Raw genomic sequence first — 27020 nt, forward strand, 5'->3', positions numbered from 1 at the left:
AAACTGTCAACAAAAGAAAACAGTTAAATTAAGCAATATTTGGTGACTTACAAAGGAATAAAAATCAATATATGAAGCTTTGTATGAGGACTGGTAAGACAAGGACACAAAAATGTTTACAAATTAAGCAGTGTAAAAAAAAAATAACCGTACAAATTAAAGTGTAACGTGATTTTCAGCCGAACATTTTTACAAATTGTTATAATATATCGTAATGATTGATTGCCCCTTTGTTTGAGTTTTAAAGGGGTAAAAAAGATCAAGAATGCAGCCATGTTATTGCACTGTTATTCCCAAGGAATCAGAGGATTTTGAAACCTTTTGTTTTTAAAAGAGGCCAAGGGAATGAGGAAAAATGATTTTACCATCAAAATCTTTAGAGGCAATTAGTAAGTGAAACATCATTTGTGGAGTGCTGGGGTAAGCTATTTTTTTATTATCAGTCTGAATCTCTGGGTCCTGACAGAAGCTTGTTATGGAGAGGGAGATGCACGCTCTACGCTGCATACATTTCAGCTCCGGGTGAATCATCCTCTCTGTGTGTTTCCTGTTGTGGATGACTAATACAGTAGAGCGGCACCAAACACAAAGCGAAAGCAGGAGAATAAGAAAAGGTATGAATCTTTGCACATGTCACATACGCCTGTGCAGAATTAAAACACTGTGTGATTACTTTCTGGTGGTGAAAATGAGGTAGACAGAGTAGAAAATGAAATAACTCAAACAAAATACCTGTTTCTGGATGAGTATACTGCCATTTGAGATGCTAAAGTTTAGAGACCAAGAACCTTCAGCTTATATACAAATCAAACATACTGGGGTATACCTATTAGTTGAGGATGTTGCATAGTGGATATGACACAAAATATTGGAAGATACCTTCACAGTACACAGTACAGATCACAGTGGTTCCTATTTATAAAAGTGGCTTGAGAACGAGTACACCAAACGATGTACAAACTATTCATAGTCTGAGTCATTAAACTTGCATACAACATGGAAACAACTGGAGATCTGAGTGCAGTTGATGAATCACGTTCAGTTCATGAAATGAAGTGCCAGCCCACCAGACCTCATTTACAAATCATGTACATAAAGCATGTCCTGTTGTTTGGAGATTTAAATATTAGCCAATGAAAAGAGGGAATCCTAAAAGTTGTAAACATAAAATCTGTGCTCCTAGACACATTATGAGTTTGAGTGGCACATGCACTTTTTCTCCTACAGACCAGATTTTATAGTGTTAACGTTACAACGATGGGGAAAACGTGAAACATATTCAAACAATACATTACTGCACTCTTTTGGAAGCTTTTACTACACCAGCTGGGTTAAGGGTTTACATATCAGCGTACTTGTGAAAAATAATTACATCCACTTGTGTACTGGATTGCCATGTGCACAAATTATTAGTATTCAACAAAGTAACTCAGTCAGTCAGTCAGGCTTGAAAGTAAAAAGCCTCTTCTGGGTTGACCCTCTAGGTGGTCTAGCAACAATTCTATTAAAATGATTTTTTTTGTTATTTTCAGCATTTCACACACTGTACTACACTAAATCTGATTAAACTGCACCACAGCACAAATTATGCTCTTTGCCAAGGTGTTCCACTTGATGTCACAGATGCTGTTCCATTGGCTTAAATTATCCATATATTTACCTACACACAACTGATTAAGTAATCATTCATTCATTCATTCATTATCTGTAACCGCTTATCCAATTCAGGGTCGCGGTGGGTCCAGAGCCTACCTGGAAGCATTGGGCGCAAGGTGGGAATACACCCTGGAGGGGGCGCCAGTCCTTCACAGGGCAACACACACTCACACACTCACTCACACCTATGGGCACTTTTGAGTCGCCAATCCACCTGCAACATGTGTTTTTGGACTGTGGGAGGAAACCGGAGCACCCGGAGGAAACCCACGCAGACACAGGGAGAACACACCAACTCCTCACAGGCCCCTGGAGCTGTGTGACTGCGACACTATCTGCTGCGCGACCGTGCCGCCCATTGAGTAATCACTCAACTGATATTAACGTTACTTTTTGAGCAAACATATTTCCATAAAGTAATGCCAGGAATTAATTTGTCAAAAGGCTGACCACTGTGTAAGTTAAAGCTCAAGAAGAAGTACTGAGCTAGCTAGCTAACTTCTAGCCAGCTTCCTTTCTGTATAAAGATTGTAAGATCACCAAGGACACTATTCATTTCAATGGAGACATTCGAGGCAATCATGTGTTCATTATGATTTGTACAGGGTTGTTTAATAACTGAACACCCAGAAATAAATATCTCTATGATATAAGGTCTTAAACAAATTAAGTAATAACCCGGAGTTACACTGCCAATAACATTCAGAGAAAATCTCAGTTTATATCATTTTCCTAAAAACATCACATCTCCAAGCCCTACAGACACAACCTCTGGTGTTTGACTCAAACTGATCATTCCCAGTGATGGTAAATCCTGAGCAAAAACGGTCACAGAAAAATATTTAGGCCCATGCTATTGATTTTGATTCGTAAAAACCCATAAAATATTATTATGAATCAGTGGCAATCGGCAAAAACTGCTACTTTAGGTCTGTATCGCCACAGACCATTTGCTGGAGATGCTCTAGATTATATATTTTTTTGCATTAATGACCGAACCATTTTAATGGACGACACAAATAACAGCATGAAAGCAGTCTTACACATCAGCTAAGCACTTCGGGATGAGTAGCTGCTATTGATGCTCGGCTGCTGTCAGGTTAATGTGTTCATGTGAATATGAGAAACAGCATGATCCTTAATGTCTCAATGACAAAGGAGCAAATAGGTGCGGAAATGCTGAAACGAACCTGGAAAAAAATAAATAAATTATTTAAAAGAAATTATGTCTTGCAGAGCATTATCAAAGCCTCTGGCTACACCTTCCACCATCGCTTTTCTGAGCACCGCTTGCTAAAACTTCTGCTTTAAAATATATGGTTTTAAAACACAGTTTGCCATTATGATAGGGTTATAATGAAGGGTGTGTGTTCCTTCGCTTCACCACAGTAACACAACTAAGGCTCACTGATATTAAAATGTGGCTGAAGAAATACAGCCTGTTTCTTACAAAGGTATTAGTTTAAAGCCATTTAGGAAAAAAAAACAAAAAAACAACACTGTTGGCATTTTTAATTCCCAAGTAGAAAGATCTAAACAACAATAAAGGCAGCAAGATATTACATTTATTTTTCCATGGGATGTATTAAGCAAAAAAAAAAAAACTATTAGTAAAACTGTGGTAGAACATAGGGCAGAAATTTTAGCCTAGAGCAGGCAAATGAAGCAAAGTGGTAAGAACAGAGAAAACAGCTTATTCATGTGTATGTCCCAAGGGTGGGCACAATGACAAGGTAAAAGCCAAAACAAAGGAGGTTAAACATTTAATTATCCAGTAATTTAACTGCATACACGTATAAGTAATCAAATGCTAAGAACACACTGGATATCCATGATAACCTGCTGATAACCTCCCCAAGCCACTGGTACTTTCCCCAGGATTGTTTCCATCCTGTGAGGCAATGCTGAAATGTATTCTTTGAAATATTGCTGAAGTTAAAAATCAATAACACAACACAGCTCCAGTCATGATGTGATATTTTTGCCATATTGCCCACCCTTATTAGGTACACAAGGTAAGCTTCATCCTGTGTTTGATCACTATGGGCTATTCACTGTTGTTAGGCTGCCTGGATCATTCTCCCTCCCTTGAACCCTCTCTTCAGAAACTGAATAGAATTCCTCAGTCACATTTACCTGCTGTTCCTATTTGCCTGCTGTTACCTCCCCCATCCCCACGCAGTCTCTCCTGCATGCCTCCTCCATTGGCAAACCGTCCACGACTGCCTGATTAGTAAAGAAAACCCTGACCTGCTGTGGTGACCCTGCAGACATCTCTCTTTTACTATTAAATGTAATAGGCTTTTCAGGCAGGTGGCACAGTAGTGGTTTATTATTGTAATAATCAAGATTGTGTACCTCCAAATGCTTGCTACAGTAAACCTGTTCTCTACTCTGAGAAAAGTTTACCGTCTGTTATTAAAAGGACAGAAATAAAAGATTTAACCATTGCCACAACTGTTGCAAACATGCCTACTTGCATCCGAGAGTAGTACTTCACCACACACACACAAACAGACAAAATGAGACTAAAGTTTGCAATACCGTGTGACTACATAACATGAAAACACACCTAGCATATCGTCACCGAAGCAATGAAGAACATGTATCTCCAAAACAGTAACCTTACAGGAGAAAGAAAAAACCTTCCTGTGTTTCAGTGAAAGTCAATGTAAAAAGATTGATTTCCACCAATTTTTAGCGCATTTCTGTTGGTCCATTCATCATGAAACATTCACATAATGTGAAGGACATCGACTGTATTCAAATTAAGTAGTGAGATAAAAATTGAGATACATGTTTTTCATTGGAAAGTGACGATATTAAAATGATTTAACCAGCCTTGATCACTAAAAAAACAGACAGCTGGTACTACCACCGCAGCTAGGTTGCAAGCAGAGAATTTACCTGTTTATGTGCCTCACTTCAACGTTAAAAAAGCTTATTTTATCGCAGTGCCATTTCCAAGTACAACGTATCTAAACTTCACAATAAAATATCTTCAACGTACATGAAACTGCATTGTCATCTTTGCTTAAATCGGCGTATGATTCTAGTAAGTGATGTCTCAAAACCTGAGCCATTAAAGAATGCAAAAGAAACAATAAAGTCCCATCCTGATAGCTTTTTCTGTCCAAAGGAATGGAATTTGTTGTCATGTAGAGATGTACAAATCTATAGTGTTTGATCAACTATTACAGTCTTCCATATCACATAGGATTGAAGAGCTCTTGATATTAAGACTGTACTGCATTAAGATGTATAATGAGAATGCTGGGTCATGCCAAGTGAATTCACTCCCTGACAATGCTCAGCCCATTAGTAGTCCACACAGGTAGACACGGTCAGAGTCCCACAGAAAGATGGCTGAAAGTTTCTCTCTCGAGTTTCACCACTGACAACAGTCTTTAGAATGATGACCAGAGGAGGAGGCCTTATTAAGCCATTTTACAGTTTTATAACATATGAAAAATCCTAAACAGTTTAAAAGTAGATCCACAGTGAACCACACGGTTTGGTGGATGTTTGGTTTCTAACTGATGTTCTTTAAAGATGATAAATTGAAAAAAAAAAAAAACACAATTCAAGTGTGTGCTTTTTCAGGATTAAACCCTTTTATCCTCTTACAATCCAAAGTGATCCAAAATTCTCTGCTGACTTTGGTCCAATACCAACACCCAGACACGGGTGTCATCTCCCCAGTACTCAGAATTGTTAAAGAACAGCCCCAATTTGTATTGGCTTAAACTATATTTGTAGTAATTCAAACAGCCCAGCCAAATGCATAGCTGTCCATTATGTGATAAAATGTGTTTAACTGGTGACCATTTTAACTGGTGACCATTTTCGTAGTTAAAAGTATAAAATGTATCCACTGATGCTAACTACCAGCTGGAAGTAAAGAAAATACTGCATAGCTGAAACTTAATTTTGTACAAATAAATGCCATTCCTCAAAGGACACAGAGGACACTAATGTGTTTACCCTGCAATAACTATTTTCTAGAGAGTTAAACTAATGTGTGCATGACTAATACGACTGCTTAAGTAAAGGAGAACCTACCAGAGCACTGCATACATTATGTGTAAGAAATGACTGAAAATACATTAAAATTTGGAATGAAATATTACATAGGTGTAAAAATTAACACATTATTAACACGTTTAAATTCATTATTATAGATGCTGCTAATATTTTCTAATGTTATCAACGCACTTTCCTGGAAAGACATGTGAAACATTTGGTGGGACAAGCTTTAAGCCCTGAACTCTGCAAATACAGTCCTTCCCCAAGTTCCATTAATGTAGCCAAAGTTATTTCCAGACACTGGCGTAGTGCATTTTTACATAAAGGAAAGACATTGAATTGTTAAGCAAGACGCCCTGCTAATGTCAGCAATAACAGCAATATCAGTAATACTACCACTCAAAGATGCCTTCATCAGATCATACTACAGTGCTCGTGAGAGATATATGGATGAGTAAAAGAGCAGCAAACTTTCAAACGCAACAGCAAAGTTGAAAGCTTCCTTTTCCCATCGAAACTGGTAACATAACAGTGCTATGAGTGTGAACGATCATGTAGGCACAGTTATTCTCAATGGACACTGGTAGTGCAAACTTGAAGCCGGAGTCTCTCGTTGTTCGTGTCCAGATTCATGTTAACCCTGCGTTCACACAAAATATATAAATGTTACTGAATTACGGAAAATAATAAACACACTGTAACAATGCTTTTGTCCCCTCATTTAGATAAAAACAAAATTCATTGTTCTTTTAAAAAAAAAACATAATCTTACTTTAGGGTCCAACTTGAGCAAACAAATGTGATTAATCACAATTAACCGCACTTAATAAAGCAATTTGTGTATTCGTGTTCTGTTTCAGCCTTTCAAGACCAACCTCAGGGACAAAATACACTTTCCCCCAGATCAGTACTGTCACACGTTTGATAAATGTGGGTCCTCTGCTGAATTTTTGCATGTGCTGGCCTTGAGTATCAGAGGGCCACAGTGTGTCACTGGTTAATCCAGTGTCTCTGCTGCTGACTCACTAGTGGTCTGTGTGAACTGCTGAGCAGGAACTGAGGCAGGCCAAGGACACATTTAATCATACCGCTATCTTTCATTAACCTGTTATAATACATATGTTACAATGGGCCACAACACAGACACATATTACGTAAAAGGCCCCAAAAAGATTGTAAATTTGATATTCTGAAATGCTGCTTCATATCTCAATCTCAGACATAAAATTACTCATAATAATATGAATGAGCTTAAGAACAACAAAAGCAAAGTTACATATTAAAAAGGGTGGAGGGTTAATGTGTAATTTGAGGGCTGCTAGTGAACCGTATCCTTTTGTATATGACCATACCTCCAAGGATAATTGGCAAAAGTGAAAGCAAATCTCATCTAGGTGTGCAAACATACAGTAACTGGACAAAAACAAAGACCTATGGCATACAGTTAGGTTGTTTGTGCTCCACATCTCAACAGCTGCTGTGTTTTGCTTAAATTAAGATGAATTATTACAGGCTGGGCAAATACTGTACAGAGGTGGAGTTGTCTACAACGTCTAACAGATATCTATGATCGATACAGACATCTGTGCAGGGTTGTGTTATGTTTGCTTTACACTTATATTTCCACAGCGACAGACTGTAGCCTATGTGATGCTCTGCATACTTTGTTTGCCCCTGTTCTTCAATAGTCAAGGCCTCCACATGAACACCGCAGAGCAGGCATGATTTGGGTGTTTTCGATCATTCTCGGTATCTCGTGAAAGGTGTCCTGTGTCCACTAATGAACAACTAGAAGACAACTACACAACCTGTGCAGCAACAGAAGAGCTACTGTCTCTGAGTTTACATCTACAAGGTGGGCCAGCAAGGAAGGTATGTGAAACAGAGTGGACAGAGAGTGGACACAGTGTTTTAAAACTCCAGCAGCACTGCTGTGTCTGATCCACTCTACACCAGCGCAACACACACTCACACACCACCACCACGTCAGTGTCATTGCAGCACTGAGAATGATTCACCACACAAATCATACCTGCTCTGTGGTGGTCCTGACCATTAAAGAACAGGGTGGAAGGGGGCAACATATATAATACAGTCTATAACTGTAGAACCACAAAGTGCTGCTGTAAGGTCAGTGGAGCTGACATAATAGACAACAGTTGTAGAAACGGGGAGGTGGTGAAAAAATATTCTGATGCAGCTCAGTATAGCATTGCAAATTTGTTTAATCCAAGTGTACGTTTCTGTAGGTTTAATAGTCTCCGACTTACAAAGCCCTCCCCTGAAATAGGCCTACTGCAGTGCCCCAACATAATAATCTTTAATGCCCGCTGTCAAGTTGTGATATGCTACATGTCGTGTGCTGATGTAGTGAGAATTCTGGTGTTAAGATCTGTTTGGGCACAATCTTTGTGAAAAGTGAGAATCAAGAGTAAAACGTCCTTTCCTACAGCTGTGCATAATCTGTGTCTAAGGGAAGAGCTCAACAAACCGAAGTGTACTCAGTGACCTCAGTGACAGCTAGAAGTAATCATAGAAACACTCCCCTGCGAAAGATTCATGCTAAAAGAGGAATTTACAATGCTTTACTTTAGACATGTGTTCTCAATACTGGTTATGAAAATGGTCACACGATAAATACCACAATTTCTAAATGGTACAATACTTAAGGGACTGATTAACTTAAACAAGCAGGACTGTGGTCCGATCTGTAAGAGAGCAAAGTCATGTAACTAACTGCCCTTGCACAATTTTAAAGTGATTCTTGTATATTTATAAAACGTACAAACCCGCACAGACCGAGTGGGATGATATTTATCTGATCTATCTACATCACTATAGCTTCAAATGTATAATTATTAAAATGCAGAAGAACCATGGTATGTGTGATTGTTTGATTGCTCCAAAATCAGTTAACAAACTGCACTTTGCATCATATTTTATCTTATTTACATTCAATTTTTAAACTGTAGGCACTGAGATCTATCCTGTAATATCTGACCAAACAATATGGCCAATCTAGGCATCACTATTAAAAACTGATGGACCTAAGCGGGTTAGTTTATTCCAAGGTAAAGTCCTTTAACTATCTGCACTGTGCCATGCTGAATGGATTTCATACGTTTTATAAAGCAATGTATTGCTCTTTATTTGACCAGCCAGTGTGGACATGTTTGGTCAAATCAGTTGTTAGGATTCTTTAAAAACAGCATTTTAAAGCATTAAATCACAGAGTAATCCCTTTGCTGGTTTTGTGGCTATTGTTGCAGGTTATTGTTGACTGACTTCTTCAGTAAATACTAGTCAGGACTGAAGTGTAGCAGTTATTAGCTTTCGGTTATGGGCTGATAGTAAGACCTAGTATAACGGTGATTTTAACATGGAAAATGTGTACTAAATGAGTCCTCGAACATCTGTGACTGACAGCAAGAACTTAAAGAGGGTGGCATTAATATAAAAACATCAGATATATGTGTCTATCTATCAGGCTGACAGTCTAAAGCTGAGTGATAGTGATAGAGTGAGCCCTTAGCACCTGAAGTCGAGATGCGAGCTAACGCTGAGCCTCGGAGCTAGCAGCTAACAGAATAAATACGAGCCCGTGTTAAAGAAGTGTAAGGCGCAGAAAAACACAAATGGTTCGCTCCTGGAGTGGTTTAACGCGACGCTTGTTTAATTCGGCTTGTGTGTGAATGTGTCGGTAAACAGAAAACCCCAAGACTGGTTCACGTTAAGCGAACGAAGTCGACAGCAGCTACAACAAATAAGGCGAAGTGCTGCTGCTAACGTTCACTATGCTAACGGCTAACTTAGCTGAGTGGCCTGTGAGGGGGAAAAATAAGACTCTCTCTCTCACTCTCTCTCACACACACGACTATTAGATATAAAACATACAGATAAACCCCCAAACCCCAGTCATATACCCACCTCCTTATCCCCAGGGTCCTCCAAAAAGCAGCCTAGAATGTATTCCGTGTTTTCTCCGAGGTTTTAAATCCAGAGAAACGTCTCTAAAGCAGAGAGAGATACAGAGATACAGGGAGAGAGAGAGAGAGAGAGAGAGAGGCCAGCCGTAATGCTAGCGCAGAGCTCCGAGGGAAAAGCAAGAGAAACGTTCACAGAAGCGGATGAGAGAAGAGAAACGAAAGAGAGAAAGACAGAGAGATATGGGAAAGATAGGAATGGAGAAGAAGAAGGAGGAGGTGAAGAGGCTCTCCCCCCGATCTCTCTATCTCATAACGGCCGTCCCGCGCATCGTTCCCGTCTCTTTTTAACTCCACCGAGAAAGAGACAGAGAGACAGAAAAAGACAGAAGGAGAGGGAGAGACACAGAGAGGGACAGACGGCTGAGAATCACAGTTTAACGTTAACGGTTCTCCGCTCCCTTTCAGCGCGGCGCTCGCCACAAATCAGACTCTGTCCCTTTAACATGAGAAATAAAAAAACGGCCCCATCCGCTCTCTCTCTCTCTCTCTCTCTCTCTCTCTCTCTCACACACACACACACACTCGCACTCTGAACACTCAATATTTGATTTAACATGATATAATCACGTGTTCATTAACACTATATATGTACATATGTGTGTGAATATTATGTGTGTGTGTGTTTTCGGGTGTGTGTGTGTGGGTGTGCATGTCAAATACATGTATAAAACACACAAATAAGAACATATTATCTTCCTGGGTCTCTCCTAATTTTCAACATTCGCTTTATTGATCATAAAAAAAATAAACTGCTGTATCAAAATGTATACCTTGCGAAAGTCACATATATGACGACATACGTGTATAATACACGTTACAAGGTGTTGTACTGTCATGGCTAAATTTAGACACAGTTTTACCAGCACATCCCCAAAAGAGCAAGACATTTCAAACATTTAAGTCAGTTTCCAGGATTTCAGAAATGAAGGCACAGGGACCTGGACATTACAACATTTGAGTTTAATTATTAAATATTTGTGGCTAATAGAATAAAAGAAAACCACATTTGGCATATATGAAGAGAGAGAGAAAATATTAATTTACAATTATGATAGAGTTCTCCCACTCTTTTGCCTGTTCCTACATTTGTTTTATTGACGTCACAACTGCACGTATAGTACAATGGATTTATTATTTTAACACATACGTTATACATATACACATTACCATATAACAAGCATGTAATATATATATACTATTATTATTATTATTATTATATGTGTTTTCACACACACACATCCTCTGCGCCCCCTACAGGACACTGGGAGCAGCTACATGACCACAATGCACCCGAGACCAGAGCACACATCACACCAGAGTCACTGGAGGGTGGTTTTAATTTCACTTGGGGGTGGGGGGTTATATATATGATACACTATTTAAGCCAAAACAAAAATGCTGCTTATATCAATGTAAAATATTCTGGTGTTTACAAAGACTACAGACAGAAAGCTCTTTGTAGCAGGGGACATTCACCCACAGACTTCACCAAGGCTCAGAAAAGCCCCCAGCCCAGTGCCTGCACAACACACAGAATACAGGGGCAATAACAAAAAGCGGTGAGATGTATGTCCCATAAATGTCCTGGGGTGAATCAGAAATGACATGGTCCCCTCTCTAATGCAGTTGCCTCCACCCCTTTCCTCTACAGAGGCACGCCCAGGCTGGGTGTGGGCCAGAGCTCCTTGGTGCTGAAATGATCCAGGCTCTCACCATAGGCATCAGTTGCAACAGCAGAACTTTCTGACGGCACAGCTAGTGACATTACTCAGCTCCGCCGCTGCGGCAGTCGTTTTTGTTCTTGTATATGTGGTCAGTCCTGCTGGATGGCCCTGCTTATATTTCCCTGCTGACCCTGGTTCAAACCACAGTCCAGTCTTGTGCCCTTGCAGCCCCACAAGGCGACATGTTGCCCTCTGACTGTGAGTAATTTCGCAGGAAGACACACTGTGGGGTTTCTGTGCCCAGGATATCCACCTGCTCCACCTCTTCGACTGCTTATTTAAGGGTCCCCAGGTTGGCCAGTCACACATGATCCTGGAGTTTTTCTGGTAGGAAATTGTTGAGGAATATCTCTGGTGTTAGCTCACCTTGGCCATGTCCATTGTTAGGGTAGGTCTGCATCAACTTGTGCTTAGCTCAACAATGAGCGCTTCAGACCTCTTATCTCTTCTACCTTGCTGCTCCTGAAGGGAGAGAGATGGCTGAGGATGCTAATTGACATGTTTATGTAGTTGTTTTCTGTAAAAGGACAGTGGTTATTTTATTATGTGGTAATCCACCATGCCTGCACTTTTTCTTGATTAGTTACCCCCTTGAATTTGCGTGTGTTGTTCAGCCCTTGGCTGTGGGCTTTACTGAAAATGATAAAGATTGTGTATAAATGTTGTGTAGAGCATTTAAAGAGCATCTAGCCTTTCTTTGACACCTTCACTACAATGCTTTTAATTGTATGAGATTTGTAGAAACACAAACAATAAAGTTATAGATGACTGATAACCAATTTATATTAATTATAAATTAATATTAGGGGCCTGGAGGTTGTGGGTTTGATTCCCGCTCCGGGTGACAGTTTGTGAGGAGTGTGGTGTGTTCTCCCTGTGTCCACGTGGGTTTCCTCTGGGTGCTCCGGTTTCCTCCCACAGTCCAAAAACACACGTTGGTAAGTGGATTGCAGACTCAAAAGTGTCCGTAGGTGTGAGTGTGTGAGTGAATGTGTTGCCCTGTGAAGGACTGGCGCCCCCTCCAGGGTGTATTCCCGCCTTGTGCCCAATGATTCCAGGTAGGCTCTGGACCCACGAGACCCTGAATTTGATAAGCGGTTACAGATAATGTAATGTAATGTACAGATCTGTAACCCTTATCCAGTTCAGGGTCGCGGTGGGTCCAGAGCCTACCTGGAATCATTGGGCGCAAGGCAGGAATACACCCTGGAGGGGGCGCCAGTCCTTCACAGGGCAACACCCTCCACACACACACTGGAAGGAAACCAGAGCACCCGGAGAAAACCCACGCAGACACAGGGAGAACACACCACACTCCTCACAGACAGTCACTCGGAGCGGGAATCGAACCCACAACCTCCAGGTCCCTGGAGCTGTGTGACTGCGACACTAACCTGCTGCGCCACCATGCCGTCCTATAATTAGAATAATATTCAAATAAAGTATTATTTACTTGTAAAATTATGTAGTAAAAAAATGAGAGTTCGGCATAAATGTATCTTCTCTAAACAACTTGGGTAATATTTGTGCTAAAATAAGTGTCTGAAATGTAGCGAATTATTTTACTATCCTCTTGAATGTACTTGAATAGAAGTATTGCTATTTGGAAATAGCCAAGAAAGTATTTATAAAATACACATACTTTGTACGTGGTCCATAGTATTGGCTGGATCAACATGGGCTGATCAGAACAAATCCAAAATCTAGATTATCTGTCAGACAAAGGCCACATTTCAAATTGTTCCTTGCTTCCTACTTAGTGCACTAAGTAGGTATCATATATAACGACTTCTACTTACAACAAATGCATTATATTCTAACAACAAGCCTTATATATTCAACATGACTTGCACGACACGGTGTCTGCGATGTGTGGGCCATTTTTAGGAGTAAAAGCATAGTTTTATCATTTGTTTAGTGCACCATTAAACGAGTGAGCAGCGGATTGAGATTTATCCACAAGACGCAAAAGAGTGTACGACCATCTAAAACAGCGAGAAATACATCCACATTAATGTATTATTAAACTTTATTATATGGCAACATTTATTTATTTAAAAACTTTAATATGTTATCGAAATTATGAATACTTATTGTACCAGTCGCCGGAAGACGTCACCATCGATATCCGCCTGCAGTTTGCAGAAGGGCGCGAAAACCGCGTCGGATTTCAACCGTCTGTTTTTACTGGAAACATCTATTTCCTAATTTCATAAACATCCGCGGTCAAATACATGTAAGTGCAACGATTACAACTTCTATGTCTCATATATTTGTGAGCCTGAGGGTAGCTAACGAAGCTAAAAACAACCCTCAGCTCAGTATTGTAGCCTTTTACTATGGGGGCGTCTCAAAAGTCTCCTTAGTCCCTATATAGTGCACTACACAGGGCATAAAAGTGTGGACATTGTGCCCCAGCGTATAGCTTTGCAGTCTTGTAGCGTATGGCTCAATATCAATGGATATGTATAGAACTATTACTTTATTATGATGCCGATAAATAATTGTTTTACAACCGATAATATAGTGCACTACATAGGGAGTAGGGGTGCCGTTTGAGACGCACCCAAGTCCATGGCGAAGTATGGTACCTAAACTCTCCTTTCTTTTTCTCCTCCAGTATAATGAGTAAGCGAAAGTCCAAAGAAACTCACTTGGCTGTTGGAGAATGTGTATCACAGGTTGGTGTTGTTCTCTAGTTGAATGTAGTTAGATGTGTGTTTGTGTGTACCAGAAATATGTTAGGATATTGGGACCAAAACCTGCTTAAACACATACAGGTTTGTCCTCTAAAAAGAAATGATACATTTTTAAGGTGAAGATATATTTAAAGTTAAGATAAGAGTGAGGTTAAGGATTAGGGTTAGGTTAGTATATACGAATATAATAATGATTAATCTTCACAAAATGAATGCAAGTATATGTAGCTAATGGCCCCACAAAGCATTAAATCAAACTTACCCTCTGCTAATTAACCCTTCACATTCTGCTCTGACTGATGCAGTGTGCAGTTAATGAAGATGGCCACCAGGCTGCTCCAATTTAGCCATGAAACCTCCCACACTAAAATGACAGGTGTTTCACTTTCATTGTCCAACCCCTGTATCTCTCATGTGAGTGTGTCGCCCTGTGAAGGACTGGCGCCCCCTCCAGGGTGTGTCCTGCCTTGCGCCCAGTGATTCCGGGTAGGCTCCGGCCCCACCGCGACCCTGAATTGGAGAAACGGTTACAGATAATGAATGAATGAATGACATATCTCTTTAATGCAGGTCCACAGAATACTGAGGGAACGGTTTTGTCACCAGCGGCTTCCTGTTAAACCCGTGGGCCTGGATTCACAGTACAAGTGGGTTTTATAGCTGACTTTACACCTCTTCTCATTACGGAAAATGCATGTCAGAGCTTTAGATTGTTATTTACCTAACAGCAGACGTGTGAGTGTGTGTGTAGACTGTAAAATGCAGTTTGTGATCAGAGTGAAGTACAGAACACGTGTGTTTTTTAGACATCTGCTGGAGCTGTTGAGGAGGACGGCCGTTCATGGCGAAAGTAACTCGGTTCTCATCGTGGGCCCTCGCGGATCTGGCAAAACCATGGTCTGAGGCTCATTTACTTATCTCACCATTTAGATGTGATTTCATAATTTAATTTGATTACGTGTTTATTGTTTCTGAGTGTTGGTCTTTGTGTGTAGCTGCTGCGCTGTGCTCTGAGGGAGCTGCTGGAGCAGCAGGAGGTAAAGAAGAACGTTCTCCTGGTTCACCTGAGCGGTGAGTGATTTTGGATATACGTCACTGTCCGATGGCTGTGGCTGATGTGTCTCTGTGATGGTTCTGTTGACAGTTTGTGTGTATCCGGCAGGTTTGCTGCAGACGGATGACCGGATCGCGTTGAAAGAAATCACTCGTCAGCTTCACCTGGAGAACGTTGTAGGAGACAAAGTGTTTGTGAGTTAGGACACCAGATCCTTAACAAAATGGACTGATTCTGTGAACTCGAATCAATCAGGCATTGACGTGATGAGATTATAGTAGTAGTAGTAGTATAGTATGATGTTTTGATTTGTGTTGCAGGGCAGCTTTGCAGAGAATCTAGTGTTTCTTCTGGAGGCTCTTAAGAAAGGTAAGTACCACTCTGCAGATGTTTGTTGTTAAAGGCAGAGTAGGTGATGATTGTTGTTGTTTTTGTAATATTTCTTGAAACATTAGTTACATCCTGATAGCACTTGTATTCGTTTGTGCACATCTCTTCATGGCTGTCTTTGTGTAACTAATGAAGCCATGGTGTCTTTGTCTTAAGAGATTGGCTTTAGAAGGAGGACTGAAAGTGGAAAGTAAGCAGTGTGATATTTTGGTTGGATTATTTTTCAAAAAACACCGTACACTTACTGGTTTCTACAAAGTCACCTACTCCTGCTTTAAATTTTGCTCTGTGCAAAACATTTAGGAAACGATTTCCTTTCCTGCATTAGTTCAGCTCAAGGGGCAGTCGACTGAAGCAAAGGAACAGCTACAATAAAGTAATAACTGTAGTATTAAAAGTAGTGATTAACATTCTCTCTCTTTCTCTGTCTCTTTCTCTTTGTCTCTCTCTTTTTCTCTTTCTCTGTCTCTCTCTCTCTCTATTTTTCTTTCTTTCTCTTTCTCTGTCTCTCTTTTTCTCTTTCTTTTTCTCTCTCTCCATCTTTTTCTCTCTCCTTTCTCCCTCTTTTTCTCTTTCTCTTTCTCTCTCTCAATCTCTCTCTTTTTCTGTCTTTCTCTCTTTTTCTCTATTTTTTCATTCTATTTCTCTCTGTCTCTTTCTCTTTCTCTCTCTCTCTCTCTCTCTCTCTCTCTCTCTCTCTCTCTCTCTCTCTCTCTCTCTCTCTCTGAAGGTGATAAAAGCCTTAGTCGTCCCGTGTTCTTCGTCCTGGAAGAGTTTGACCTGTTTGCACATCATAAAAACCAGACCCTCCTTTATAACCTGCTGGACGTGTCTCAGTCCGCTCAGGCACCTGTGGCTGTGGTGGGGCTCACCTGCAGACTGGTGCGTCCATCGCATGCAGTAAACTACTGCAATTATACACTTGCTTCTAGTATTTTCGCTAAAAGTTAAAAGTTGTTATAAAGTTTTAATAGGAGCCACCAGACATGGCTTTAAACTCCTTTGACTTTAGCAGGCTCACGTTTCTCCACAAGGCGGCGCTGTTAGCGCTCAAAACAGTTTTCAGTGCTTTAGGAGAGGGATCAGTGATGCTGTGTGCCCTTGTTTCTTAGATATTCTCTTCCTTTGCCCTGCTGGAGTGTTTTACTCATTCACTTGCCTCTATTGAATAAGGAAAGCCTCCTCATTGTTTGTTAATGACAGTCCTTTACACTGATGAGTTTTTAATTCTATTCCATCTCCTAATGAAACACGATTGAGTTCATCATGCCTTCAGGATCTGAATGGAGGAATTAGATGGATCAGATTAGAGCTGCAATAAAATGGGTATCAGCATGAGTTAATACTAGTCTAATCTAAAGAAACAAATTACAATTTTTGCCACATGTGTACAGATGTTAGAGCGTATTAGGAGCAGAATTCGGATTGACCCAACTCCCTTTTTTGCGTGTCTTTGTGTTTACAGGATGTGCTGGAGCTGTTAGAAAAGCGAGTGAAATCACGGTTTTCTCACAGACAGATTCATCTCTTGAGTTCGATGAGTTTCTCTCAGTATCAGGATGTTTTTAGATCCGAGCTCACGTTGGCAGATGATTTCCCTGACAGCAAGTTCTCCCAGGAGTGGAATTTCAGTGTCTCGGTACAACTTACAACACATTCTTAAACACTGGCGTTTCAATGCTGTTAAAAACAATGGCAACCTGTATTTTATGTGGTGGTGACACCTACTGTTATTAATAGAAAGTGCATTAAGGTGGACTTTTTTAGAGAGAGACGTTCCACCTTAAATCTGGCTTCATGAAATGGATAGTTATTGTCCTAAAATCTGATTGGCTTTGAAGCTGTTGTAATATACATGATATATGAACACCTCTGGTCCATCCACTGTTGTAAACTCTGATTTACTCACTTCCCCCCAAACAGTGTGATATTGGGACAGGAGTTCAGTGCTATACATTTACTCTGAGTCTTTTCAGAAAGAAGACAAACATCTACGCTTTTCTACTCAACTTTAAAACCTTGAATACTCAGGAACAGATTCTGTTTATGGAGTGGCTATGCCATTCAGCTCGTTACCTAGCAACAGTGCTCACTATTAATGGACTACATTGTGTGGTGGAAGAATAGTTTTTTGTGTGTGTAAATACATACATCTATAATTTGAACATTGATGTATTTTATTTTGGCTTCCGTTTTATAAAAGCAGTAAGCCACTTGAGACTGTGTGACAGCGATTTTTATCACAGGAAAGAAGGTTTTGTTTCAAAAACACTGTTCTCTGTTATAAAGTCATGGTAACGCATGGCCTGTAATGGCTTATTGCTTTATATTACTGTGTAAAATAAATTGTGCAGTGCAGCATTATACCTCTTGGTCTCATTGGTGTGACAGAATTCAGTGTTTTCTCTACATGGTTGTGATTTATGGACTGGCCTTAGGTCAGTCTCTGTTAGGGACAGATCCACTCCTAATACCTCTTTGTCTCTCTCTGCTCGTCTTTTCTTTTTCCAGAAACTGTGTGAAGAAAAGTCAGTGGAAGAGATTTTGCAGAAGCATTTTAACTCCAGTAAAGATTTTCGCTCGCTGCACTTACTGCTGGTGAGGAGAGATCCAAACACATCAGCATCATCAATGTGCCGTCCCTGTTCTTTTCCTAAAGCAACCGACCCTGAAGCCTGTTTGTGTGTTTTCAGCTGCTGGCGTTGAGTCGCGTGTCAGTATCGAACCCGACTCTGCGAGCTGTCGACCTGCTGGAGGCCGGTCGCGTGTGCTTTGCCGACTCAAAAGCCAACATTCTCCATGGTGTGTGTCAAGGGCACCAACTACTTTAAACTACCGTACAGAATAATTCATGACATGGGTGTTTCTCACTGTACGATATTGCAGCAAAGAAATGTATTACTGTGGTTACACCATGGTTTCCATGTGTATTAATAGCTTATGCCACATAGTGGGTTAACAAGGAGTTTATTTATATTCCAGGAAAGAAATGCTACTGTTCACTCACTCACTCGTGTTAAACAAAATGCTCCACTAGGGCTGCTACTCAGGGTTTTTCTCCTCTCCAGGTCTGTCCATCCTGGAGTTATGTTTGATCATTGCTATGAAGCATCTGAATGATATCTACGAGGGAGAGCCCTTTAATTTCCAGATGGTTCACAACGGTATGAATTGGTCATTTGACTTTTTTTTTTTAAAAGCCAGGATATGCTTGACAATTTTTATTGTCTTGACTTATCTATTTATATTTACTCCCCAGAATATAAGAAGTTTATACAGAGGAAGTCTCAATCTGTCCATAACTTTGAGAAGCCGGTGGTGATTAAGGTGAGAGAGTGCACTCTCGCCTTAGTTACCTCAGTTAGCCACAATGCTAACGTTTGACTTTAGCCTGCTGTAGTTATAGCATTAACTGTAGTGTAGCACTTTCGCACAAACTGGTTTTATGTTAATGTTCATTTAAAGGCTGTTTGACTCTGAATTAAAGATCGGTAAAAGTACAGGAAACTACAAAATGCCGTCAGTTGAGTATTTATTTTTTTATCGCCTACAAATCATAGTAGCCATGAGATTAAAAATTAAGCGCGACTTTGCTGCCATCTAGTGGCCACACCGCAAAATGCTCTACCTGCAATTACGAGTCTTGACTGTAAGTAACGTATTGTTCCAAACAAAGAGCAGCAAGAAAAAGTCGTGACAAAGGACTCCCTTTCATTTAATGCCCTACTAACGTTGTGTCTGAAATACATAATAGATTCTTATACTCCAGAGTCAGTGGTGGAATCGCCTTTAGTTCATTTTCACACGTCTACAGGAAACGCGTGTGGGTGTATTTGTCTGTGTGTGTGTTTAGAGCTAAGGCTTGTCTTTATCTCTGGATATTCAGACTCCACTTTAATGCCCCACTGCTCCTGCATCAGCTGATCAGATAATTATCGACATGACTTAGGTGTGGCGGAGCAGAAAACACACATAAACAGAGGGCTGTATCTCCTCTGGGGAGGAGTGTGAGAAACCCCTGATTTAGCTGATATGATGACAGTAATTATAGCATTATTACAGAGGTGTGGGTGTGTGTGCGCATTCTTGTGCTGCAGGCATTCGAGCACTTGCTGCAGCTAGAGCTGATTCAGCCCGTGGACGCAGGAGTGTGTAAAGTGCAGAGAGAGTACCAGCTGATGAGGCTAATGCTGGATCATACCCAGGTGATGGAGGCTCTGCAGAGATACCCACAGTGCCCCACCGACGTCAGACAGTGGGCCAACTCTTCCTTCGGGTGATGTCCAGGTCCCCTTCAGATGAACAATGTATATTTAATTTGATGTGCCTTGTAAATGATGTAAAGTTTTTTAATACCTCCGTCAGACAGAGATACTGCTCACAGCTGGTGTTATTTCTCAACTTTCCATTTTAGCTGTAAAAGGTGTGGTATAAAGGTATCACAGATCAAGTGTGAAATGAACCAAATAAAACACACTCAAGTTGTAAAGAAGCAGTTAATTAAAAATCAAGAAGATGGAAAATAAGTTTGTGGCAAAGATAATAAAGAATGCAAAGCTAAAAATATGTCCTGATTACTTTCAGTTTTATAATTTGTTTTAAGTCTCTGTTAAATTTGATTTGTTTTTAAATAAATGCAGTTCTGCTTTTGAATTAAAAATATGCAGGTGTTTGCAAAAATACCATTATTTTAATTAAATACGTGAGAAAACTCAGGCGGCACAGTGGCACTAATCTCACAAATCGCCTGGGGATCTGAGTTCAATGCCCAACTCGTATCATGGTCTGTGAGGAGTACGGTATGGTCTCTTGTCTCTGTGGTCTTCCTCCTACATATGAATAACACTACTCATGTAGGTCCCATGTATTTTCATTGCTCTTGTGTAAAATAAAGATTTGCTCACTCATGTTTGCACTGCAGGGTCGCGGAGGGTCCGGATCCTACCCGGAATCACTGGGCACAAGGCAGGAACACACCCTGGAGGGGGCGCCAGTCCTTCACAGGGCGACACACATTCGCTCACACCTATAAATACTTTTGAGTTTTTGGACTGTGGGAGTAAACCGGAGCACCCGGCGGAAACCCACGCAGACACAGGGAGAACACACCACACTCCTCACAGACAGTCACCCGGAGGAAACCCACGCAGACACAGAGAGAACACACCACACTCCTCACAGACAGTCACCCGGAGGAAACCCACGCGGACACAGGGAGAACACACCACACTCCTCATGGACAGTCACCCGGAGGAAACCCACGCAGACACAGGGAGAACACACCACACTCCTCACAGACAGTCATCTGGAGGAAACCCATGCAGACACAGGGAGAACACACCACACTCCTCACAGTCATCCGGAGGAAACCCACGCAGACACAGGGAGAACACACCAACTCCTCACAGACAGTCACCCGGAGGAAACCCACGCAGACACAGGGAGAACACACCACACTCCTCACAGACAGTCACCCGGAGGAAACCCACGCAGACACAGAGAGAACACACCACACTCCTCACAGACAGTCACCCGGAGGAAACCCACACGGACACAGGGAGAACACACCACACTCCTCATGGACAGTCACCCGGAGGAAACCCACGCAGACACAGGGAGAACACACCACACTCCTCACAGACAGTCATCTGGAGGAAACCCATGCAGACACAGGGAGAACACACCAACTCCTCACAGACAGTCACCCGGAGGAAACCCACGCAGACACAGGGAGAACACACCAACTCCTCACAGACAGTCACCCGGAGGAAACCCACGCCGACATGGGGAGAACACACCACACTCCTCACAGACAGTCACCCGGAGGAAACCCACGCAGACACAGAGAGAACACACCACACTCCTCACAGACAGTCACCCGGAGCAGGTCCCTGGAGCTGTGTGACTGTGACACTACCTGCTGCGCCACCATGCCACCCCTCATGTTTACAGCACAGTCATATCGTCCCCTGGAGATGTGGGCATATTCACTTTGCTCTCCTCAGCCAATGAAAACAAGGATATCAGGAACCAATTCCACTGATTAAAATTCGTAAGCCTTTCTGATTGGCTGAGGATTTATGGCAGCGTAGAAATGCCGTAAGTGGGCCTCAGGACCACGGGTGTTGAAAGTGTTGGGAACCCCTGCCCTAAAAAACACATTCCCACTGCTGCACAGCCTGGAGGTGCGGTGGCTTCATACGTCTCTAGTAGAACACAGGGCATTCACATTTGAAAGGAGGATATAGCCAAGGACAAGACTTTTAATTTAGCTTGGGCCAGCAGTTAAATATTTTCTGTATGAACCTAAGCCAGCTCAATGCTCACAGCACTGTATAGATATCACGATTTACATTCCCTGAAGGAAACCCCATCTTTCCACATACCTGACTGAGCTAAAGTTATGACACCCAGAACACATCAGCAGATTTATTGGGCAGCACATATCTGTGAGCATGTGTAGTGTTTGTTTATAGTGCTGTGCTAAGCGTACATATATCCGGCTGTGCATTACTACGTGTGAATGTTAGTCAGGAGATGCTGACAGATGTGTTCCCTCTGTACTAGATGGAAGGGCTTATAAATAACTGTTTTTTATCAGAGCTAGGGCAGGCAGTGGAGGGGTCATGGAGAGTGTCTGATACGAGAGAAAGAGAAGACAGACGAGATGCGGAGAGATGTTGAAATGCCAAATACATGATGCTCAAGAACTCTGTGACCCTCCCTCGCTCTCTCTCTCTCTCTCTCTCTCTCTTTTCTCAGCCCGCTCTTTTCTCTCTCTCTGCCATTTTTCCTCATAGGTAACGCAGCTCCTGACGTGATTCTTGCTGACAACGTGTCCCCTCAGAACGCTATGGCCTTGCAGAAAGACCAGAAATAAACAACAAAACATGGAAGGTTATAATCCATCTCGGTCACACCACACACTTGATACACTGAAGCATTCGGAGCGGTTTTGTAACAAAGTGATGGCGCCCAGGAGGGAAAATTAAGCTTGGGTGTGTAAAAAAGTTTAAGTTCTGAGGTTTTCTTGAGATGAGAAGCACTTAAAGGTGAAGTTCATTCATTCATTATCTGTAACCCTTATCCAGTTCAGGGTCACGGTGGGTCCAGAGCCTACCTGGAATCATTGGGCGCAAGGCAGGAATACACCCTGGAGGGGGCGCCAGTCCTTCACAGGGCAACACACACACACTTACACATTCACTCACACCTACGGACACTTTTGAGTCGCCAATCCACCTACCAACATGTGTTTTTGGACTGTGGGAGGAAACCGGAGCACCTGGAGGAAACCCACGCAGACACAGAGAGAACACACCACATTCCTTACAGACAGTAACCCGGAGGAAACCCACGCAGACACAGGGAGAACACACCACACTCCTCACAGACAGTCACCCGGAGGAAACCCACGCAGACACAGGGAGAACACACCACATTCCTTACAGACAGTAACCCGGAGGAAACCCACACAGACACAGGGAGAACACACCACACTCCTCACAGACAGTCACCCGGAGGAAACCCATGCAGACACAGGGAGAACACACCACACTCCTCACAGACAGTCACCCGGAGGAAACCCACGCAGACACAGGGAGAACACACCACATTCCTTACAGACAGTCACCCGGAGGAAACCCACACAGACACAGGGCGAACACACCACACTCCTCACAGACAGTCACCCGGAGCGGGACTTGAACCCACAACCTCCAGGTCCCTGGAGCTGTGTGACTGCAACACCTACCTGCTGCGCCACTGTGCCGCCCTTAAAGACGAAGTTCACGATTGTAATAAAAAAAAAACCCACATTTTCTCAGTTTGCTACTCTTCAGTCCGTTTGAGTGCTCAAAAGCGAAGTAATGTGTTTACGAAGCCCTAGTGTCTGTAAATCAGTAAATAAACAAACGGTCCTGTGCTAGTCTTTCTCCCTCTCTGCTCATGGCAGAGGCATCTGGAGTTTTTTAGACAACAGTGAGAACCCCAAATGCTCCATAGGTGGGTAAAATTGACATTTTTTGCTGTTTCAGATCACACAAGGTGGAAATGTCAGCTATTACGTTGATGTTAGCATTATTAACGAAAGTGCTACAAAACGAAACAACTCGAGTTACAGTGAATTTCCACGTATGAACAAGTCTTTTTTCCCGTAAAACACACCGTCTCACCTTAAATTAAATAAAAATGCAGAGCTTCTGAATGTAAACAACCAGAGAGAACTGCATTTCCCCACAATCGAGACGAGATTAATGTGTTCCTGGTGTAATTTCCTGTTTTGCAGGTGCTCCTCTGTGGTTTTCTTCCGGCTTTCATTAATGAAACTTGAAGCTTCAGTTCACACATTTATTTATTTTTGTAACTGCTTCATCCTACTCCTGGTTTGTGGTTGGTCTGGAGCCTACCCTGAATCACTGGGGGCAAGGCAGGACATAATGCCAGTCAATTACAGGGCACCACACACTCATACAGTCAATGACACACATGAGGAGAAATTCACACACTCAATTTACTTAAAAACCTGTGTTTGGCGGTTTCTTCCCACAGTCCAAACTCCTCACAGTGACACAAAGGTAGCTTGGTGGCAGCCCACCTTCCTGTGAAGCCACTGTACCATCCCAAGCCCAAATTACCTACAATTTCTCATCAGACGCTGGTGGTCATTTTAATTTTACTCCCGTCTGGATACAAAGCTGTTTTTTTTTTTGTTTTTTGTTTTTTTTTTCAGGCAGATATCACCTAGTGTTTTTGACCACTGTTGCATGCCATATTTTGACTCCCAGCACTCATATCAAAGCCCCTCTCCCAGAAATCCCAAAATGAATGACTAAAATGACATCCTGCTCGTTAAAATCAGGGTTATATTCATATAAAACCACCTTTTTAAATTGCCTCCCACTTGCAACTTGGTTCACGAGAATGGAAATGACACAGGCGCCATAATGTCTCTCGTCCTATAAGCTGTCGGTCACATTAGTGTCGGACGCTGAGGAAAGCTAAAGGGCTTAGACTGTCATTTGGGACAGGGCCTCTCTGTGCCTCAGAAAGAACCCCAATTTCACAGAGGTTTCAAAGCCACATTGTCCTGCTGGTGGCTGTAAGTGATGCACAGTAATGCACTGCTTAACATCTAGCACAAAATGTGCAGATCTGAGCATGCTCAGTAGCCCTGCACCAGTTTCCCCTGCTTCTGTTCAGATTGCATCATCTCTCTCTGAGCTCAGTGCTTCTGTTTCTACACACCCTGCATACCCCAAATCTTTCACACTCCCCTCCTCGGTGTGTGTGTGTGTGTGTGTGAGAGAGAGAGATCCTAGTGAGGTGTTTATGGTGCCTTGCTTTAGTCTTGAGTGTGAAGTAAGGCCTGCTGACTGACGGGCATAATACAGTGTTGATGAAAATGGAGCAGGGGGGGTATTTATAAATGGTGGAGATTGATTTCAGATGTTCTGAGATTAGATTGGGTGGTGTACAGATCATAAACTCAGCACAGTGAGTGCTGCAGGGACAGCTTTGCTCTTATGAGAAGGCTTTTCTCTAATTGAAACATTTCTGTGAGGAACTGGTTGAATTCAGCCATGGCAACAGGGTGCGCTGTCTCTCCACTGACCAATGCCCAGGGGATTTATACCCCTCAGGCCCCTTATTCAGCACCAAGCACGGTGAACTCGGGCAGTGTCCCGTCAAAGCTCTACGTGCAGTCGTTCACCGTCTACGTGTTTTTTTTGGTTATGACATTTTATTCAGCTGCTCTCAGGAAACGCCTCAGACATCAGCAGCAGTAATTTGGCTGATTAATTTTAATTTGCTGCTTTGCATAGAGACATCTGTTTCATTAATTAGATTCATTAACTCAGCACCCCAGCGTCCAACACACCTGAGTCAGAGAGAAATCCGCGCAGAAAGCGAGGCAGATGCTAACAGCAGCTGATAAATAAGTGTCAGTGTGAGCCATGGAAAGGCAAAGGTGAACCCTCAATCTCCATCTGGAGCCCCAGGGCCAAATATTTGGACACCCAGCTGTCATCTAGGACCATCCGTTCCTATAAAGGAGGGAAATTACACCCCTTTTCCAAAAGTGAACACAGTCGTGGGGGTGTTAATGAAATGTCTGAGACATGCTTTAGTCATAATACCAAAAAGATCCAACACCACAGCAGTGTTCTCCCCATGTCTAAACAGCGATGTTCAGAAAGACCCAATCACATTTCCCACATGTGGCAGTATATATTGCCAACATATTATTAATGGCTAAGAAAACAAATGAAAGTGGCTATTGTTTGAAGACGCCCATTATAATTACTGAATTCAGCTACTTCACGGAGGTGAACCTATTGTGTGCAGCTTCTACAGTCTCAATAAAAAGTCATGAAATGAGATCAGGGGTGGCAAAGCAGGTAGGTGTCACAGTCACACAGCTCGAGGGACCTGGGGGTTGTGGGTTCGATTCCCGCTCCGGGTGACTGTCTGTGAGGAGTGTGGTGTGTTCTCCCTGTGTCTGCGTGGATTTCCTCTGGGTGACTGTCTGTGAGGAGTGTGGTGAGTTCTTCCTGTGTCTGTGTGGGTTTCTTCCGGGTGACTGTCTGTGAGGAGTGTGGTGTGTTCTTCCTGTGTCTGCGTGGGTTTCCTCCGGGTGACCCTCTGTGAGGAGTGTGGTGTGTTCTCCCTGTGTCTGCATGGGTTTCCTCCGGGTGACTGTCTGTGAGGAGTGTGGTGAGTTCTTCCTGTGTCTGTGTGGGTTTCCTCCGGGTGACTGTCTGTGAGGAGTGTGGTGTGTTCTCCCTGTGTCTGCGTGGATTTCCTCTGGGTGACTGACTGTGAGGAGTGTGGTGAGTTCTTCCTGTGTCTGTGTGGGTTTCTTCCGGGTGACTGTCTGTGAGGAGTGTGGTGTGTTCTTCCTGTGTCTGCGTGGGTTTCCTCCGGGTGACCCTCTGTGAGGAGTGTGGTGTGTTCTCCCTGTGTCTGCATGGGTTTCCTCCGGGTGACTGTCTGTGAGGAGTGTGGTGAGTTCTTCCTGTGTCTGTGTGGGTTTCCTCCGGGTGACTGTCTGTGAGGAGTGTGGTGTGTTCTCCCTGTGTCTGCGTGGATTTCCTCTGGGTGACTGACTGTGAGGTGTGGTGAGTTCTTCCTGTGTCTGTGTGGGTTTCTTCCGGGTGACTGTCTGTGAGGAGTGTGGTGTGTTCTTCCTGTGTCTGCGTGGGTTTCCTCCGGGTGACCCTCTGTGAGGAGTGTGGTGTGTTCTCCCTGTGTCTGCGTGGGTTTCCTCCGGGTGAATGTCTGTGAGGAGTGTGGTGTGTTCTCCCTGTGTCTGCATGGGTTTCCTCTGGGTGACTGTCTGTGAGGAGTGTGGTGAGTTCTTCCTGTGTCTGCGTGGATTTCCTCTGGGTGACTGTCTGTGAGGAGTGTGGTGAGTTCTTCCTGTGTCTGCGTGGGTTTCCTCCGGGTGACCCTCTGTGAGGAGTGTGGTGTGTTCTCCCTGTGT

The 27020-nt window shown here is 42.5% G+C and overlaps 1 protein-coding gene across 2 annotated transcripts in view; it reads left to right on the plus strand.

Annotated features, from left to right (window-relative positions):
- Positions 1-20160, plus strand: part of orc4 (origin recognition complex, subunit 4) — a 45029-nt gene extending 24869 nt beyond the window's left edge. The window contains exons 1-14 of one of the 2 annotated variants that reach the window (XM_066663313.1): positions 13513-13628; positions 14013-14073; positions 14662-14738; positions 14898-14988; positions 15087-15162; positions 15254-15339; positions 15466-15514; positions 16266-16417; positions 17001-17174; positions 18047-18133; positions 18229-18337; positions 18604-18699; positions 18795-18862; positions 19633-20158. In XM_066663313.1, the coding sequence (XP_066519410.1) occupies positions 14017-14073; positions 14662-14738; positions 14898-14988; positions 15087-15162; positions 15254-15339; positions 15466-15514; positions 16266-16417; positions 17001-17174; positions 18047-18133; positions 18229-18337; positions 18604-18699; positions 18795-18862; positions 19633-19815 (1305 nt within the window). In that variant the 5' untranslated portion in view covers positions 13513-13628; positions 14013-14016 and the 3' untranslated portion in view covers positions 19816-20158. Of the gene's footprint in view, positions 1-13512; positions 13629-14012; positions 14074-14661; positions 14739-14897; positions 14989-15086; positions 15163-15253; positions 15340-15465; positions 15515-16265; positions 16418-17000; positions 17175-18046; positions 18134-18228; positions 18338-18603; positions 18700-18794; positions 18863-19632 lie in introns of those variants that run through there. The other variant, XM_066663312.1, reaches the window with a different exon arrangement.
- The last annotated feature ends 6860 nt before the right edge of the window (positions 20161-27020 follow it).

The sequence above is a fragment of the Hoplias malabaricus genome, chromosome 3, assembly GCF_029633855.1.
Source record: "Hoplias malabaricus isolate fHopMal1 chromosome 3, fHopMal1.hap1, whole genome shotgun sequence".
NCBI classification, from domain to species: Eukaryota; Metazoa; Chordata; class Actinopteri; order Characiformes; family Erythrinidae; genus Hoplias; species Hoplias malabaricus.